The 16,344-nt window shown below is 39.9% G+C and overlaps 3 protein-coding genes across 5 annotated transcripts in view; all 3 read right to left on the bottom strand.

Annotated features, from left to right (window-relative positions):
- Positions 1-361: 361 nt before the first annotated feature.
- Positions 362-5,816, bottom strand: LOC107720459 (T-box transcription factor TBX1). 2 transcript variants are annotated; one of them, XM_016528177.1, is made up of 8 exons: positions 5,808-5,816; positions 5,458-5,611; positions 5,031-5,132; positions 4,020-4,191; positions 3,650-3,805; positions 2,524-2,591; positions 1,235-1,341; positions 362-903 (listed from the first exon to the last, which is right to left on the bottom strand). In XM_016528177.1, the coding sequence occupies exons 1-8, from the start codon at positions 5,812-5,814 to the stop codon at positions 719-721; spliced, it is 951 nt and encodes a 316-aa protein (XP_016383663.1). In that variant the 5' UTR covers positions 5,815-5,816; the 3' UTR covers positions 362-718. The 2 variants fall into 2 exon arrangements, with proteins under 2 accessions (XP_016383663.1, XP_016383664.1); XM_016528178.1 differs by lacking the exons at positions 362-903; positions 1,235-1,341 and adding an exon at positions 2,236-2,437.
- A 1,350-nt stretch (positions 5,817-7,166) lies between these two features.
- Positions 7,167-9,346, bottom strand: LOC107720460 (apolipoprotein A-I-1-like). Its single transcript, XM_016528179.1, has 4 exons — positions 9,292-9,346; positions 8,670-8,715; positions 8,056-8,200; positions 7,167-7,819 (listed from the first exon to the last, which is right to left on the bottom strand). Exons 2-4 carry the CDS (start codon positions 8,710-8,712, stop codon positions 7,234-7,236), a joined length of 774 nt encoding a protein of 257 aa, XP_016383665.1. The 5' UTR covers positions 8,713-8,715; positions 9,292-9,346; the 3' UTR covers positions 7,167-7,233.
- Positions 9,347-14,827: 5,481 nt separating this feature from the next.
- Positions 14,828-16,344, bottom strand: part of LOC107720457 (septin-5-like) — a 49,268-nt gene continuing 47,751 nt past the window's right edge. Inside the window, exon 13 of one of the 2 annotated variants that reach the window (XM_016528170.1) lies at positions 14,828-15,101. In XM_016528170.1, the coding sequence (XP_016383656.1) occupies positions 15,033-15,101 (69 nt within the window). In that variant the 3' untranslated portion in view covers positions 14,828-15,032. The remainder of the gene's footprint in view (positions 15,102-16,344) is intronic. The other variant, XM_016528174.1, reaches the window with a different exon arrangement.

The following is a 16,344-nucleotide window of genomic DNA, read 5'->3' as shown; positions in this document are numbered from 1 at the left end:
GAGTTTATTCATCAGACCATTTTCCTCTTGTACTGCATAACAGTGTAACATAGTTAACATAGTTTTATATTCTTGAATTGTGTCTTTGTGTTTTCATGCCTCAGCATTGCTACTGATATCACAGCACAGTGGTATTATCAGCTGGAAATACCACAATGCTTTGAGCTGCATGAATACCATGGTCATTTACCACAGTATTTTACTGCTATTGCAAGATTCTTGCATGAGTAAAAAGAAGGGAGAAAACACATAAAATGTATTGTTCAGTTTTAGTGTTATTATGTAATTGTGATTACATGTCTTTGAAACATATTTATATTTAAACAAAAATAATGGCAATGCTGTATCAAAATGCTCCATGCCAAAATCAATCCATATGCGTATTTTAATACATCTTCTAAACATCTTCTATTATCAATATCAGAACAAAAATGTGCATGGTAGTCGGTAAGCATTAATGTAAGCATGAACATGAACACAGTTATACAGTTCACAGAACACAGAGCCTTTATTTTGATTAACGTATAATGTAATAAATCTAACCTGTAAACATATTGTTATCATAAGGAGCTATTTCTAGCTGACCTGACCATTTCAATTAATTTATTTGATTTTAATTTAGTATTATTGTTGGTGGTGGTGATGTTATTTGATGTGAATGAATGAATTAGATTTCCTGACACAACATGTTTAGAGTGTAAGGCTGATAAAGACTGGGTTATCCGATCAGGCTTCTGTCTGCTCTGCTCGGGCCGTCCCACTGACAGGGCACCGTGACGAACACAGGAGCACTGTAGAAATGGCCCTGAGACCCTCCGTCCCTGCGGTCCGTCCCTGCTCCGTACGAGAGCGCCGCCTCAGTCATCGCTGTCTGTAGAGCTGGATCATGAGCGTCTGACCGGCCTGAAGAACAGAGACAAGCAGAGGCCGAAATAAAGAGTCTGGCGTGTGCATTAACATTCAGGCTTCTCAACAACAGAGACTGCTTACAGTTAAAGACAACTTGTGCAAAATTGCAACTTGCATTCAAATGCATGAACAAAAATGCAAAGAAAATTTTTTCATGTTCATCATTTACAACAACTTGTAATGTTGTCAAATTATTCAAAAAGTGTGAAAACATATTTTTAATTGTTGTGTGTTTGGGATATGTACAATGCTAGCTATGAAATCAGCCTCGGCAATGAGTCGTCTACATATTCCCCAAAATGTTAGAGATGTGACATGAGCTCACGGTGAGGCTGGTGTTGTAGCCGCTGGTCTTCACACGCAGACGATCCCTCAAACACACTCCACGGTAAAGACAGGCCGGCAGATTCTGACTGACTCTGAGCTGAATGTCTAAGATCAGAAAGCATAATCATGCTCATCAGAGAACAACTGTAGATATAGCAGAACAATTACAGAAAGTCACAATAACCATACAGTACAGATTTCATGCCATGAGAAGAGCTGCGTGTTACATTGCATTACATTTACATTTTATCATTTAGCAGATGCTTTTATCCAAAGCGACTTACAAATGAGAACAATAGAAGCAATCAGACCAACGAGAGAGCAACAGTATACAAGTGCTGTGAAAAAACTCAGTCTAGCACAAAACGCATAGCAAGGTGTTTTGTTTTTAAATTTTAAATAAATTAGAGCGAATAGAATAGCATAGCATAGAATAGCATAGCATAGAATAGAATAGAATAGAATAGAATAGAATAGAATAGGATAGGATAGGATAGGATAGAATAGAATAGGTAAGTGCTAGTATTAGTTGGTCAGGTGATGGTGAAAAAGATGTGTCTTTAGATGTTTTTGGTAATGGCTAAAGACTCAGCTGCTGGGACTGAGATCGGGAGGTCGTTCCAGCAGCTGGGAAAAGTCCAGGAAAAGGTCCATGAGTGATTTTGAGCCTCTTTGGGATGAACCACGAGGCGTTGTTCACTTGCAGAACACAAGCTTCTGGAGGGCGCGTAGGTCTGAACTAGCGAGTTTAGGTTTATTGGTGCAGCACCAGTGGTGGTCTTGTAGGCAAGCATCAGTGCCTTGAATTTGATGCGAGCAGCTACTGGTAGCCAGTGTAACCTGATGAAGAGAGGTGTGACGTGAGCTTTCTTCGGCTCATTGAAGATCACTCTCGCTGCTGCATTCTGGATCAGTTGCAGAGGCTTGATAGTGCATGCCAGAAGACAATAGTCCAGTCTGGAGAGAACAAGAGCTTGGACAAGGATTTGTGTGGTCTGCTCTGATAGGAAGGGTCTAATCTTCCTAATGTTGTATAAGGCAAACCTGCAGGACCGGGCCGTTGTAGCACTACGGTCTGTGAAGCTTAGCTGTCCTGGCAGGAGTTATGGTTGATGAACCCAGCTGTATAGAGAGGTTGTGATGGTTTGGCTGAGACCACGAGCAGTTCTGTCTTTGCAAGGTTGAGCTGAAGGTGATGGTCCTTCATTCAGCCAGAAACAGCCACAGTCAGGCTTGATCTCAGGACTTGCAGACTCTGGTATAATGTTTTACACTATAATTGTTCACCTGTTTTCAGAATCAGCTGCACGAAAGCCTTTGGCGAAGGGGTTGCAAGCGATCTTCAGCTGGGTGATCTGTGACAGGACAGACATGAGCATCAGATTCACTGCAGCTACAGATAAATAACTGTTCATTCACTGAACCAGTTACACAGTTCTAACAGATTAGATAGATAGATAGATAGATAGGTAGGTAGGTAGGTAGGTAGATAGATAGATAGATAGATAGATAGATAGATAGATAGATATAATTTTGTCTGTCCTGTACGGAAATATTTATTAACTATAAATAATGTTAAATAAAGGTTTTTCTAAAATGCAGTTTTCAGAATCTTACTCTTGTGGCTAACACTCTGAACTTCATGTTTATTTGTAGTGATTTTTTTCATACTACTTAAAGAAAGAGAAGGCAGCTTAGTTCCTCAATTCTCACTGAAGAGATATTGAGATACTGGAACATTTTGAGTCATCGGCCATACAGTGATTTATGTATTTAACGTGCCTCACAGAAATATAGAAATATGTTCACTAGCAATATGTTTTTTTTTTCCATTATGAATGGTTAGGTTAATATTAGATTATCATTAATAGCTATTGTAAGAATGATGGTATCCCACTGATAATGACTCAGGTGTTACTACATCGTCCTAAAGGAATTACTAATTATTTGGAAGATTATGGTTACTTACTAATAATGACTCAAGCGTTACCAAATCCATCAGAAGGAAGGAATTGCTATCCAAAACCTCACAAAAACCTCAAACGCTTACAGTGGCTGCAGTCACTATAGGGAGTTCTCATGCCTTTTACTCTAGAATACTGTTCCGAATGATTAGTAATTACATCTGAAGGATTCGTACTTGAATTCTTGAGTCATTACCAAACCATGAGCAACAGTTTCTTATAACAGGACACCATAAACTATTTAAACACAAATCTCAACATTGTCCATTTCAGGACCATCCTGACTGAGAAACCAACCCAGGGACCCTGAATATCATTTAAATGGATAAATAAACATATTAAAAGTTGCTAGCCTAGACATGTAAGCTTAATAACAGCTCAATAACTAATTGAATCCTGCGTGGTAGTCCTGGGCTCATGTGTGTGGATGGATGTTGGGTGTCTGGTACCCGGTGGTTCTGGTAGGCGGTGACTGCGATGAAGCGGGTCTCTGGGAAGCTGAAGGTGCAGAAATTGCGGTGAGCGAAGCGCTGACTGTCGCGGCTCTGGTCCACCAGAATCACATGCAGCCGCGGCTGATACCGGTGCATGGAGCTCAGGATCATCTACACACACATGCACAGGTGTTTGAATCTCTGCCGTGTCTGTGTGTGTGAGTGTGTGTGTGTGTGTGTGTGTGTGTGTGTGTGAGTGTGTGTGTGTGTGTGTGTGTGTGTGTGTGTGAGTGTGTGTGTGTGTGTGTGTGTGTGTGTGTGTGAGTGTGTGTGTGTGTGTGTGTGTGTGTGTGTGAGTGTGTGTGTGTGTGTGTGTGTGTCTTACATGGCCGTTATCGTCCAGCAGGTTGTTGGTGAGTTTGAGGCGGTCGAATGAGACGGTCTGTTTGATCCACTGCGCTCCTCGAGCGGGAGAGTCCGGATGGAAGTGCACTCGTCCCGGGACGGCTATATCTCCGCGTCCAGCTACCAGCCAGGAGGAGCTGTGGAAAGCATACCTGCACACAGGAACATCAAGAACGTCCAAAACATGCCTGCTCTCAAATCAAGAAAGGAGCAGGTCCTTCAGCTGGGGTTCATGGAATGCAGGAGGTCTGTGCACTAAAATTACAAATATTCTAATTATATTCTATAATCATATTAAAAACTCAATTCTGTTGCTTTTATAGAGTGTACATCATCACGTTAAACGTACATCACTACATTGATTGGGCAATACAAGACATTTAATTCAGGATACAGTAAAGGCAGACAAGAGTAGTTAACTGTGAAACTACATCAACACTAGTTTAGCACAATGTAATCGTGTTTGTCAATGATAGCAAATAATGTTGTTAAAATCCACAACTGTGATATTAGGGGGTCTTAAAGCATGAAGAAATAAGTTTCTTGTTTGTGCCGTAAGATCTGAGTTTGAATTGTTTTTAGTGTCCTGTTGTGGCATCAGAATAGGTTGTTTTTAGTGTCTAGGCAAAAAAATATTGGTAACACTTTAGTTTAGGGACCAATTCTCACTATTAATGAGTTGCTTATTATCAAGCATATTACTAGCACATTGGCTGTTTATTAGTACTTTTAAAGCACATAATGTCTCATTCTGAATGACCATATTCTACATCCTTAATCCATACCATACCTAAACTTAACAACTACCTTACTAACTATTCATGTTAGCAATAATTAGGAGTTTATTGAGAGAAAACTCTTAGTTAATAGTGAGAATTGGTCCTTAAAATAAAGTGTGACCAAACCATTTAAACAAAGCATCTTTTGTTGACTCTTCACCAAAAATTAAAACCATTAAACATGTTCAGAACCCTTTTTTCTGATCTGATACCTGTATCGTTTGTCATCGACAGGAATAAAGTCCAGCAGGAGAACATATTCTGCAGCAGGGTCCATGCCTGAAATGTGTACTTGAAATGTAGGAAACATCCTTCTGTATGAAAACAAACAACAGCAGTCAATATATGCAGGTCACAGGCTTATCATAATGCAAATAATAATAATACTAACAGTTTAGTAGTGGTATAATCACTATTACCATTGCTCAGATCCCTAACCTTAACCACTGAAGTTTAGTGTGTGACTCCTGCACCGTTTGTGAGGCTCTTTGGCTTGGGTTTGCAAACAGAGTCCAAGAACCTCAAAAAACCCCACAACAGCGTCAGCACTCACTCCTTCTTCAGACACGGTACACATGGAATTGCTAACATAATGCTACGAAGAGACTGTATTAGCAAAGGTGTGATATCTGGTAAAACCTTCCAGCTTTTGTCACAATCATCTCAGTGCCCAGCTGGTCAAACTGCTGCCACAGGCTCTGCATCTCCAGCTGAACTCTGACGCTGGCCACTTCAGGAGCTTTGCTGCAGGTCCAGCCGGCGTCTGGAGAACCAGCCCGAGACGACTCGGAGACTGCAGATACGTGAGGCACAGCAAAAGAAATATCAGGTCAGATATTGTATGAGGTTTATGCATAACATGAAAACGGCAGCCGACTTTCATATTGTGATGTAAAACTTCATTTAAAAAATAATGACTAAATGTAAAAATTACTAATTGATTGATGATTGTTTGAAGGTACAAATAAAGTAAAATCTAAATATATTACCGTTCATCATTGCCGCTGTACTCAGGAATCCTGGTCCAATGTCTTCCTGACACTCCATGCGTCTGTGGCTCACCACGGATCAGTCCGGCCTTTATATAACCCGAGAGATCTAATATGCAGGATTTCTGCACCTCATCCATATCACTCTCTCACAGCCCATGACCCACGATGCCCACAAACTTACTCTGTATTACACTCAAGTATTTGTTAATTACATATACATCAGCCAGCTTTATTGACTGCGGACAGAAGAATCAGTCGGTCTGTGGCAGTGATTGATCTCCAGCACTCAACAAACAGCTAATTGGACTTTTACCACCATTGTTCTGATGGAAAACGCTTATAACGACCTTTGATCCAGGCTTGCTCTCTCACAGAGACTGAACACTGAGGTCCTGACAGCACTGAAGACGGATCTGTTAATAATCGCACATGCACATTTATGAAGCATTTCCACGATGCTGAATCATATGCTCTTCTTATGACATTCTTGTGTTGTCCCATAGGAAGGAAAAATCTAAAAATGAGGTCTCTTTAATATCACAGTTGTTCCTCATGATCGTGTGTTTACCAAAAACCATTTCTGATAATATTCTTGGATTTTAATGCAAATCAAGGCACAAGAGAATGGTTCTGAAAATGGATTATCATGTTTAACTTGTCAATATGTCGTAGCCTGAATAGCACACGACTGTGTTTCTCATTAATATGTTCAGCGAAATAGTATGGTCTGGTGTTGACATGGTCTGTCCTGGGGGTATTAATATGGCCACCGCATCCATCTTGCCCTGTTACTAATAAGTAACAGATCACTAGAGCAGGATCTATTGATTACTGCTGACACATTTTTGTAATCAACTCATTAATCAGATCTAAAACTCTGTTCCGTTTAAGGCCATTGTTGTGCATTTGAATTAAATGGATAAGGATTTTTAATTGCCCATGACTACAAAATTATAATTTCCTAATTTATACATTTATTCTTTTATTGTGCAAAATAATATATATTTTTAGGTCTTGGTATTTATGAATTTGTGTGTTTCCATATAATTTCACAAAACATCCCTTAAAAAAAAGACACATTTAGACATCGAAGAAATAGTATGAACGTTTTTATTTGTATTATTTTATTTCATTGAACATTGATAATCAGTTTTTAACAAAAAGCAGCTTAACAAAGGATTTTTGCTAAGCATTTTTGAATGAACAGGTTTCAGTGTTCTTTTATTCGTAGCTGTGTTTGTAGTTGTGGGAATTTGTCAAAAGTGCATGTGAGTGTATTGTGAGCGTGTGTGAGTGTGTGTGCTTCAGCGAAGGGCAGTTAAGCTCGGAGAAAAGCCTTCTGGATGACGATGTTTCAGGTGTTGGTACTCGGTGCAGGTGCCAAGGAAGAAGGGAGGGTGAGATGGTGTAAAAAAGGGTTGGTTTACTCCTTGTTCACAGCCATTTGGACGGCTGCAATAATAGCCTCGAAGTGAGGTGTCACCTGCGTGCGCAACTCGTCCATCTTTTTCCTCAGTTCTCCAGAACTCACGCTCTGGCGGAAGTCCAGCGCTCTCTTCTCCATCTGCTCCCTGTAATCCTGCATGTAGGGCTCCAGCAGGTTCTTCAGGTCCTGCAGATGCTCCGTCACCTTCTCGCGCACAGCCTCCACGATGGGCACCAGCTTGGACTTGGTCTCCTCCCAGTTGGTTCCGATCTTCTCCTTCAAGCTCTTGACCACAGGCTCCAGCTTGGTCCTCATCTCCTCCATGTGCTGGCGCTGCTTGGCCAAGTACTCCTCAAGGAAAGGCTTCAGCTCGTCACTGTACTCCTGGAAGTGCTTCTCCAGCACCTGCCTCAGCTCCTTGCACATGGGCTCGATCTTCTTGTGGAGCTCCTCCACATCTTTGATCAGCTTCTCGCGCTTGTCTTTGGTGGCGTCCAGCATCTGGGTGCCGTATGGGCTGATGGTTTTGAAGCCGTCCTGAAAGTAGCCGTGGAGGTTGTCCACGGACTGGCCCAGGAATTCCCTAAACAGAGGATTTAGGTTAGCTGTCACTGGAATAGTTGACATTGTGCACCTTCTTAAGATGTAATGTGGAGAATTACTTAAACTTACTCAAAGCATGAAATCAAAATCGACTCTTTAAAGTAAAGCCATGTCTACTCCGATAACAGAACTAAAACTGCTTTTGAGCGGCCCCTGCTGATCCCTGATACAGCCACTCTATCCAGACCGCTATGTGCTGTCTTTGCGCTTTCTTACTTGTAGTCTTTGAACTCGGTGTCATTGAGGTGAGTGAGGGCCTGGTGCGCCGCCTGCTTCAGCTGATCAGCGTAAACCTGGAGCCCAGACTTCACGTGCTCCAGCTGCGACGGCGGCTCGTCCTGCAGGAATCGGGCCTGGCAGCCTGAGCAAAGCACACGCAGATTCAGACGCTTGAGTCTGGAGCAAGGGCCGAGCTTGATGTGTTCAGTTAGAGTTATAGAGTTACAGTTTAATCTGAATACAGATAACTGAATACAGTAGCAAAAAAAAATCATTTTCATTTCTTAATCACTATTTTACTCTGGTTTCTCAGTAAAAATATCTAAACATCTTTTGATCATTTTAAATTAAAAGCTAAATTGTGAGATATTAGAAAATATTTCAAGTTTATTTCTTACCCCCCTGGCATAAACTAGCAAGAACCTCTTAAAACCAGAATAAATACTAGAAGGTTTAGAAACAAGATATGTACATGTATTCTTTGAAAACAAGACTTAGTATCTTAACAAAATTTATCTGGGTTTACATTTTAAACTGGAAAACAAGACAAAAATGCTGATTAAGAAATGGATTTTTTGACGGTGTGGAGAGGAGTAAAGGGCTTTATGTACCTGCCAGCAAAACAGCGAGGGCGAGGACTACGAACCTCATCATGATCTGGGTCAAAAAGAACAAACAAACACATCAGACGTTGTTAATCACAATAAATACATCTACTCAAAGGGAAAGTGGACACTGGGGCTGCAGCTATTACTCGGGATAGTTTACCCTACAGCACATGTCAGCCTATTAGACTGGACTCTAACTCATCCCAGATTAGACAGAGTTACAAAGGCTTCAGAAGCAGATTAGCTCTCAGCCACTGCATAATCTCAAATCCCTGGATTAGCTTGGACACACTGGTGTGGACCTGGAGAACTTCGGTCTAAGCTGATGCTCAGTCATACAGCTGAGGAGCAGAAAGCTGGCCGGAGCCATCGAGGCCTTACATGTCTACAATGACTGATCGTATTTCATCAGCAAGGGCTCATCATTAGTCTACTAAACAAAATTATTACTTTTGGTACTTTTAACAATAAAGATGAACTACCAAAACATTGAACACAGATCGCTGTTACATGTATAATTTGATAAAAATTCAATTTTTCTGCTAGCGGTCCATAACTCTCCAGTTGTTTCCAGATGAAACTCTATCCCGAGCGACGCTATACCGTCCGAGGCTGGGCTGCTTACCTGTTACTGTAGCTGGTCTGGGAAGAGACTGAAGGACAGGGCCAGAGACGGCTCTTTTATAGGGCCGAGCGCGAGGGGGCCTGTGTCTGGAGCTGAACCTCAACCCCTCACCGCAGAGCTCAAAGGTAGATCGAGGGAGTCAGCACACGCACGCATGCTAGTTCACATATAAAACTGATCACCAAACCTCACAAACACATGGGTTCAGGTCAGTCACATCCTCATTTAACATATCATATGTCTTTCTCTCAGTCACACAACTGAACATTGTACAATTGTTATTTCCATCAAATCTCACCCTTAGATATGACTTTTGTTGACATTGGCTAATTCAGTCATATTAATATAATGTTTTTGACATGGATAAATTTTGAGATTTTGTCACACACACACATTTTTAGGTGACCTGACAAAACAGTGTAGTCTTATCATTTGTTCTTTTATACACACTCACACACACACACATATATATATATAATTGTTTTTTTGTTCTAAAAATGTTTGGCTTTGATAGTGAGCTTGTGGAAAAACATTCCATCATTATCAAGAACTGCTGTTATAGCAGATTTGACAGATAGATCTGTGAGACTTTGATCATTCTGAGCATGTGTGGAGTCACTCTGGAAACAGCAGCATCTGTGTGCTACACACGTCCTCATGATTTGCTGTGTAATTGACAGGATACTGAACTTTGTTACATGATTTAATCGTATTGTTCTTGGAACAGGATACAAGAATGTAAATAATGACATTTAGCGTAGCCTAATTATCTGTTTTTGCCCTGACCTTTGACCCCATAACATTCAACCACAGAACATGCTGAATGTAGCAGGATTGGTGCAAACATGTTTTTGTTTTTTGTTTTTTTGTAGTACGACACTACCACAAGTAATGTATTCTTAATCAGATTATATTTATAGTTTGGAATAGGTACTCATTAATGCAAATGATTTTTGTTACTGTAAACGAAATGTTAGGGGCACATGTTGTTACAGCTTTGGTACGTTTAGTCTGAGGTGGGAAAACATGATTACTTGAACATTTATCAGTGAAGTTGTGCAATGAATAAAACAGGTTCCTAAGAATCACAATTATTTTAAAATTGTTCTAAAACATTGCATCTTAGGGTTAAAGTGCATTTGTGCTGGATTTACTAATGTAAAGCAATGCATCTGGGGGGGGGGGATCCAAACGGGTTCATGATTTGTGCATATCAGCTCATCTGAGTAGGAGTTTAAGTAAACGAATCAAGCAAACACAGAGTGTAATCTGTTCAGTGGAAAATCAATGTCAGTAGAGTTTCAGCCCTCGTGTGTGTCTGTGGCTTTTCCTTGTAAGGGCCAGGACTTGTTTGAATGTCCTCACTGATAAGACCTGCGGGGCGTTGGGTGCAGGCTCTGCTCTGTGAGGAGTGTGTCGCAATCGTTCCTAGTACACACTGTCTACAGACAACAGCAGGAGCCTGCCAGCCGCTGCGGGTCGAAGAGTCAGTCCAGGCCCTGCTGCTGTTCAAGCAGACAGAGATCTCTCTGGAAAACAAAGTGATTCAGAAGTTCAACTGCATCAAAATATTGGAAGTAAAACAGCCGATGGACATTAATGTCCAGTTTCATTCTGATATTACACTCGTGCTTTTACATTCATTCATTCAGCTGAAGCCTTTATCCAAAGTGACACAAATAATGTGTAATTAATTCAATGGTATGAAAAAACAGCCCCAGTCGTGCTAAAATACACAGTTTGAGAAAGCACAACACTAGAGCAGCAGTCATGTTCTTCTTTGTTTGTTCCTGTAGATGAACACGGTGAAGAAGTTAATCAGAGGACATGTAGCCTTTGCTTTAGGAAACTCACAATACTGTAGTGATCGACACATTCAAACAGAACAGATGCAATCAGTTAAACTCGTTGATCAACAACCACAAACATCTGGCAACACTGTATTTACATACTATCATAAAGAGAAAAAGGAGGATCTTGCGCTTGCTTCAACCCACATGATTTCAAGTCATCAATAAATTCTTCCAAAAAGAGTAAAAATCCTCAATACTTGAAATTAATTTGCTGTGTATTTGTAATAATAAAGAAGACTGCTAGTATCTCGGCACGTAATCCTTTTTTGGAGACACAGCAAGTGAGCATTGTATTTACAACCAGGTTTGATATATAAAGTGTGTTTTGGTGATAGTTCCTCTTTGACAGTACTGCCATCATCATCATCATCATCATTATTATTAGTGAAGCTCTAGGCTTTACATTTGTCTTCTTGTTTTCATTTGATCGATTTGATCTTATTTTATATTTATTTAGTTGTAGGATTTTTGTCACTGGAAGTAAAGCACAAATGAGATGTCTGTGTTGTTTGTCAGTGTGACGGGGATCTGAGCTGTGGAGAGCAAGCACTGAACGATGAAGATGCAAGCGTGTTTCTTCACTTCTCTCATCTAACGCTTCTTCTCTGTGTCATGCATCTCTCGTCTGAGTTTAGGGTGTGTTGAGTGACTGTTAAAGTTTCCTTCCTAAAGCTGCTGCCTGACTTTAGTGACTGGATCAAATTAGAGCTGCATCACAGATCCAAAGATCTCACAGTAAGAAGTAAATCCTTCTGTTTTAGGGTGCATTTCACTACGGTTGAAGAAGAAATGTGTTTTCTTTCTCCAGAATATTCCTGCAGCTCACTGCCTTCACATCAGACGCCGTCTGTACGGATCTGTCCAGCTCTTTCACAGGCACAGGACACGTGGTTTAATTATTTGTCACCTGACAGTACATTTTTAAAAGCTAAAATATACAAGTTCATCTTGCATCAGCTTTCCACATTCCACATTTAGTTTTCTATAAGTAACATCGCAAACATATTCAATATAAAATGGCTAAATTTGAGCCAGTCGGTCAGTGATGTGATTATGTAGCATTTTTGCTCTGGGTTGCAGTTTATGTCGTTTTATCGCACGCAGAAGTTGCTATGTGGGTTAAAGGTCACATTTTGATGTCAAAGTGTGAAAAAAGCGACTCGTTCTTTATTATGACTATTTCCCTCAGTTTATGGTGTGATCAACACTAGGAAGAGCGTGAAACACATGGGAATGATGTTATTAAAAGAGTGACGCAGCTTCTTCTCTGGAGCAGGAGCTGCAGTCTGTGTTCACCGAATAAACAATTATATGACCCATTTCAATTACAATAAAATAAACAAATGAATAATAATGTCCTTTTTTATAAAGACATTTTTTTTATGTGTTTGTCTATGAATTCTCATTTCAAGCATTTAAGATCAGGAGAAACATGAACTGAGTGAACGATGCTCTTCTCTGTAATGGTTGCTCTCACTCATCTGAAACGCTCATTATTGCACTGCTCTTTTATAGGCTCACTAAACACAGTAGAACTGGGGGAATAGTGCCATTGTTTTGCTAATAAAGGGTCAAATTACAATCATTACAAAACACTGCTCTTTCACCTCATCCGCCCCCAGCAGCAGCAGTCTGAACTCATGGTGAAACCGCAGCGCTGAGGTGAAAGGCCAGTGTAAAGAGTGAAGGCAGAGCAGTTTTGTGCTGTGAGAACGTGTTAAATCGTCACAATAAATGCTCAGTCAACTTGCTGCAGGAATACAAGCCATCATTAACATGATTTGCTGCCTGGTTGCATACAGATGCAACTGCAAGTTTGAATGAATTAAATGAAATTAAAGCGAAATCACAATTTCAAGTGTCCTTCTCTGTCCAAACGGATGCATTGATTGTGAGGATCATGTGTTCAAGGCTCACTGGGGTTACATTTGCTTTCACAAACAGACGCCCACCTGCGCTGATAAAGAAGGTTCGCTGTTTGTCCGCACGTCCAGCAAATCTCAAAGCTCTGCAGCCGAGTTAATATCAATAAAATACAAATAATTCAGTGTAACTGTGCTGAGCTCTTTACTGCCGACCCGCGGCACACAACAGACAGCAGACTCCAGCCGGCATGAGACGATGTGGACGCTCACAGTCTCAAACCAGCGGGAGACGGTTTGCTTTTTAAGCATGCTTGTGACGTCGTTGTTGAACATAAACAAGAAGCGTCCATACACTTTCTGAGCAACTCTATGAAAATACATACACACATATGCATGAATAAATACACATAGAAATATGTTAAAAAGTGATGGACAAACAGTATATATTTATTACTTCAAATAGCTCTAGTTATTCCATCTTTATCAATCTTTGAAAAAAGTAATGTATTAGTTTCAAAGCTCTAATACAGTTTCATTATTTGAAATGAATATAAATATTATCCTTACAGCTAGAGTCTACTCAGTATAACAGTTTTATGAAATATCCTTTTAAAAATGACTGAAATGAGTACAATAACAACAACAGAACAATATAGTCCATAGTGAATGGGTTTATTCACTCGCCGCTGACACCACAGTTTTCAGAACTTACAGCTGTTTGATAATATTCTCCATTTCACCAATATTACCCAAGAAAATATATACCATGTGGAAGACATATCAGTTTTATTTCTGTGGACTGTAAGTCCATGTCTAGATCACAGAGACTGAACATCGCAGCACAAACAGAATCACACGCTTCTCTGCAAACATGCACTTGTTCAAGACTGGAGCATCTTATCCAGAGCAGATATTGTACATGTGTTAGCGGTGTTAACAAAAATACAGTACTTTATTTCTCCAATAAGAAAATAAGTTTTTTTTTTCATTTAAAAACTTTCTAAAAGAAGCTTTTGCAGTTTTGTATAGAAATACAAACAAAACCAAAGACATACATTACAACCAATGCAATTAATATACGTACAAAATAAAGTTACACATTGTAAAAAAAAAAAAATTATAATAATAATAATTCCATTGTATCTATCCTATGATATCAAGCAATTCTAAAACAATCCTGGGGTAGAAACACATACTGGACAACGAGCAGAGCTGCGGTCTTCACCGGCCCCGGAGCCGACTTTACACAAGGACATGGAGATATATCTCATTAATAGCTCGTCAGTCAGAATGCCCTCCAAACAACAGACAGAACAGAAGAAAGCTTCCAAACCACTGTTTTTGCCCTGATGCCACTGAATAACCATTCTGGGGTCCTCGAAGAACCTTTCAGTGATCAGTTCTTTAAAAACAAATTGCAAATGTGTAGTTTAATAATCTAAAGAACCTTTTTCCACTTTAAAGAATGTTTTGTGCATTGAAAATGTTCCATTGATTCATATCAACATGCCTGGGTTAAATTTCAACCCAAAATTATATATATATATAAACAGTAATTTATATTGTTAAACCCAATACATATATTTGAAACAGAATAAACATTTTAATACACTGTAACCCCATGTTACAGTAAGAGAATCCCCATTACCAATAATAACAATTAAAATAATCAAAAATAAATAAATAAATACAAATTAAATCATTTAAAAGTAACATGTCTGTTTGCACTGCAGTGACTTTCAGTATTTTTTTTTTATGTTACCTTATTATAATTTGGGATTCAAATGTTCTTCATTATAAAGAAAATAATGTCACAATGCAAAAACAGTTCATGTTTTGTTTTATTTTTGGACGGGGGTTATGATGTTTTTGCCATTCTGGGCTGAAATGTGCCCCAGACATGTTTCAGTGGGACGTGAGGCCTGGTTTGATCTGTTCTGCCAGAGACGGCACACTCACTCAGGTGATACCATGGTATTTCTCAGGTGTTCCAGTGAAGGTGCTTCAGATCAGCGTACGCATGTTAATACGCCTCTCTCTGCGTGTGCATCTGCTCCTGGATCTTCTGGAGCATCTCCTGCATCCGCCTCAACTGCAACAAGAACAGAACCACAGTCAAACGCACAGCACCAAAACTGATCCATCAATACTGACCAGCCGGGAAGTCTGTGAGTCACATGACAGAAGCCAAGCTCCAGAGAAACATCCATCAGGAATCTCCAGCTTAGCCAATCACAGTCATGTGAGCTAATAATCAATGCCTCCAGCACTAGAGCTCAGTGACACGGACACGTCTACATGATCAGTGGATGCTGGAAATCTATGGCGCTGTTGTGTAATGTACCACATGTAGGCTACGATCTGTACAGCACATCAACACGAACGCAACCGTGCACGGATCCATGTCAGTGATGCGCTAAATATGTATTTCCTTTGTGTTAGATTGAACATGAATGTCAACATTTCCAACAGCTGAACTTTCCTGTCTAGTACTGATGTAAAAGCTACAGAGTATGGAGCTGGTGACTGAATCCCGTCCTCAGCTGCTGCATGCATTCACTGTCAGCCAGTATTTCCACTCATGCCACAGTTATCACCTGCACATGTCTTCATCTCAAGACATTTATCGGCTTTCCATCTCTATCATGTTCTGTTTTGTGTAGAACTGCTTCCTTGAGCTGATACAGCATTATGGTTCAGGAACTCAACGATGCTGTAGAATAAGCTACCAGAATAAACCTTTGAACAATGCATCAAAATGTCCACAATGGTTGCGTATGAATGCATATCAAATCATCAATCACCGGTGTTTAGAAGACTTTAATCACAGACTGATTCCAGAGCAAGAAATCCATAACAGATAACGACTTAAAAGCAAAGCCTTCATGTATTTTCTTCATTCTACAGTAACTGCATCAGAATTTTAAAACAACTTTAATCTACTAATCTTTCAAAATATATACACAATACCATGACTAAGTAAATGCTCCATTTTTTAAATAAGTACAAAGCCTTCCATGCTGTGAGATGTTCAAGGGTTTTATTTTTTTTCAATGTTTTAATTTATATTCTTGTAAATCCTCTCTAATTCTGCTTAATTTTTTTTGTGTGTGTGCATTTTTCTTGATTGTACAGCACTTTGGTTCAACATCTGTGGGGTAAAGCAGTGCTGTTTTATCATACTAGATCAGTTTGAAAGTTCTGTTATAATGCTACTCTGTGCGGTCGTCACCTGTCTATTAAAACGCACAACATATTAAAGCGTTTTTGGTGTTTCCATGTTTTCTACAAAACAAAACTGGAAATCGAGGGGTTATGACGACGCTGGCAGGCGA

This window comes from Sinocyclocheilus rhinocerous, unplaced genomic scaffold (genome assembly GCF_001515625.1).
Source record: "Sinocyclocheilus rhinocerous isolate Xijiao unplaced genomic scaffold, SAMN03320098_v1.1 scaffold601, whole genome shotgun sequence".
Taxonomy (NCBI): domain Eukaryota; kingdom Metazoa; phylum Chordata; class Actinopteri; order Cypriniformes; family Cyprinidae; genus Sinocyclocheilus; species Sinocyclocheilus rhinocerous.
This window is presented reverse-complemented; position numbering and strand designations above follow the sequence as displayed.

What these genes read in the sequence shown, in the direction of transcription:
- LOC107720460 (XM_016528179.1), bottom strand. Translation starts at nt 8,712, where the DNA reads ATGATGAGGTTCGTAGTCCTCGCCCTCGCTGTTTTGCTGGCAG. An exon ending in CCTCGCTGTTTTGCTGGCAG is followed by an intron (nt 8,201 to 8,669) that starts GTACATAAAGCC and finishes TGCTTTGCTCAG; the next exon opens with GCTGCCAGGCCCGATTCCTG. An exon ending in ACCGAGTTCAAAGACTACAA is followed by an intron (nt 7,820 to 8,055) that starts GTAAGAAAGCGC and finishes TCCTCTGTTTAG; the next exon opens with GGAATTCCTGGGCCAGTCCG.
- LOC107720459 (XM_016528177.1), bottom strand. An exon ending in ATTGTGACAAAAGCTGGAAG is followed by an intron (nt 5,133 to 5,457) that starts GTTTTACCAGAT and finishes GTTTTCATACAG; the next exon opens with AAGGATGTTTCCTACATTTC. An exon ending in GCTACAACACCAGCCTCACC is followed by an intron (nt 904 to 1,234) that starts GTGAGCTCATGT and finishes TCTGTTCTTCAG; the next exon opens with GCCGGTCAGACGCTCATGAT.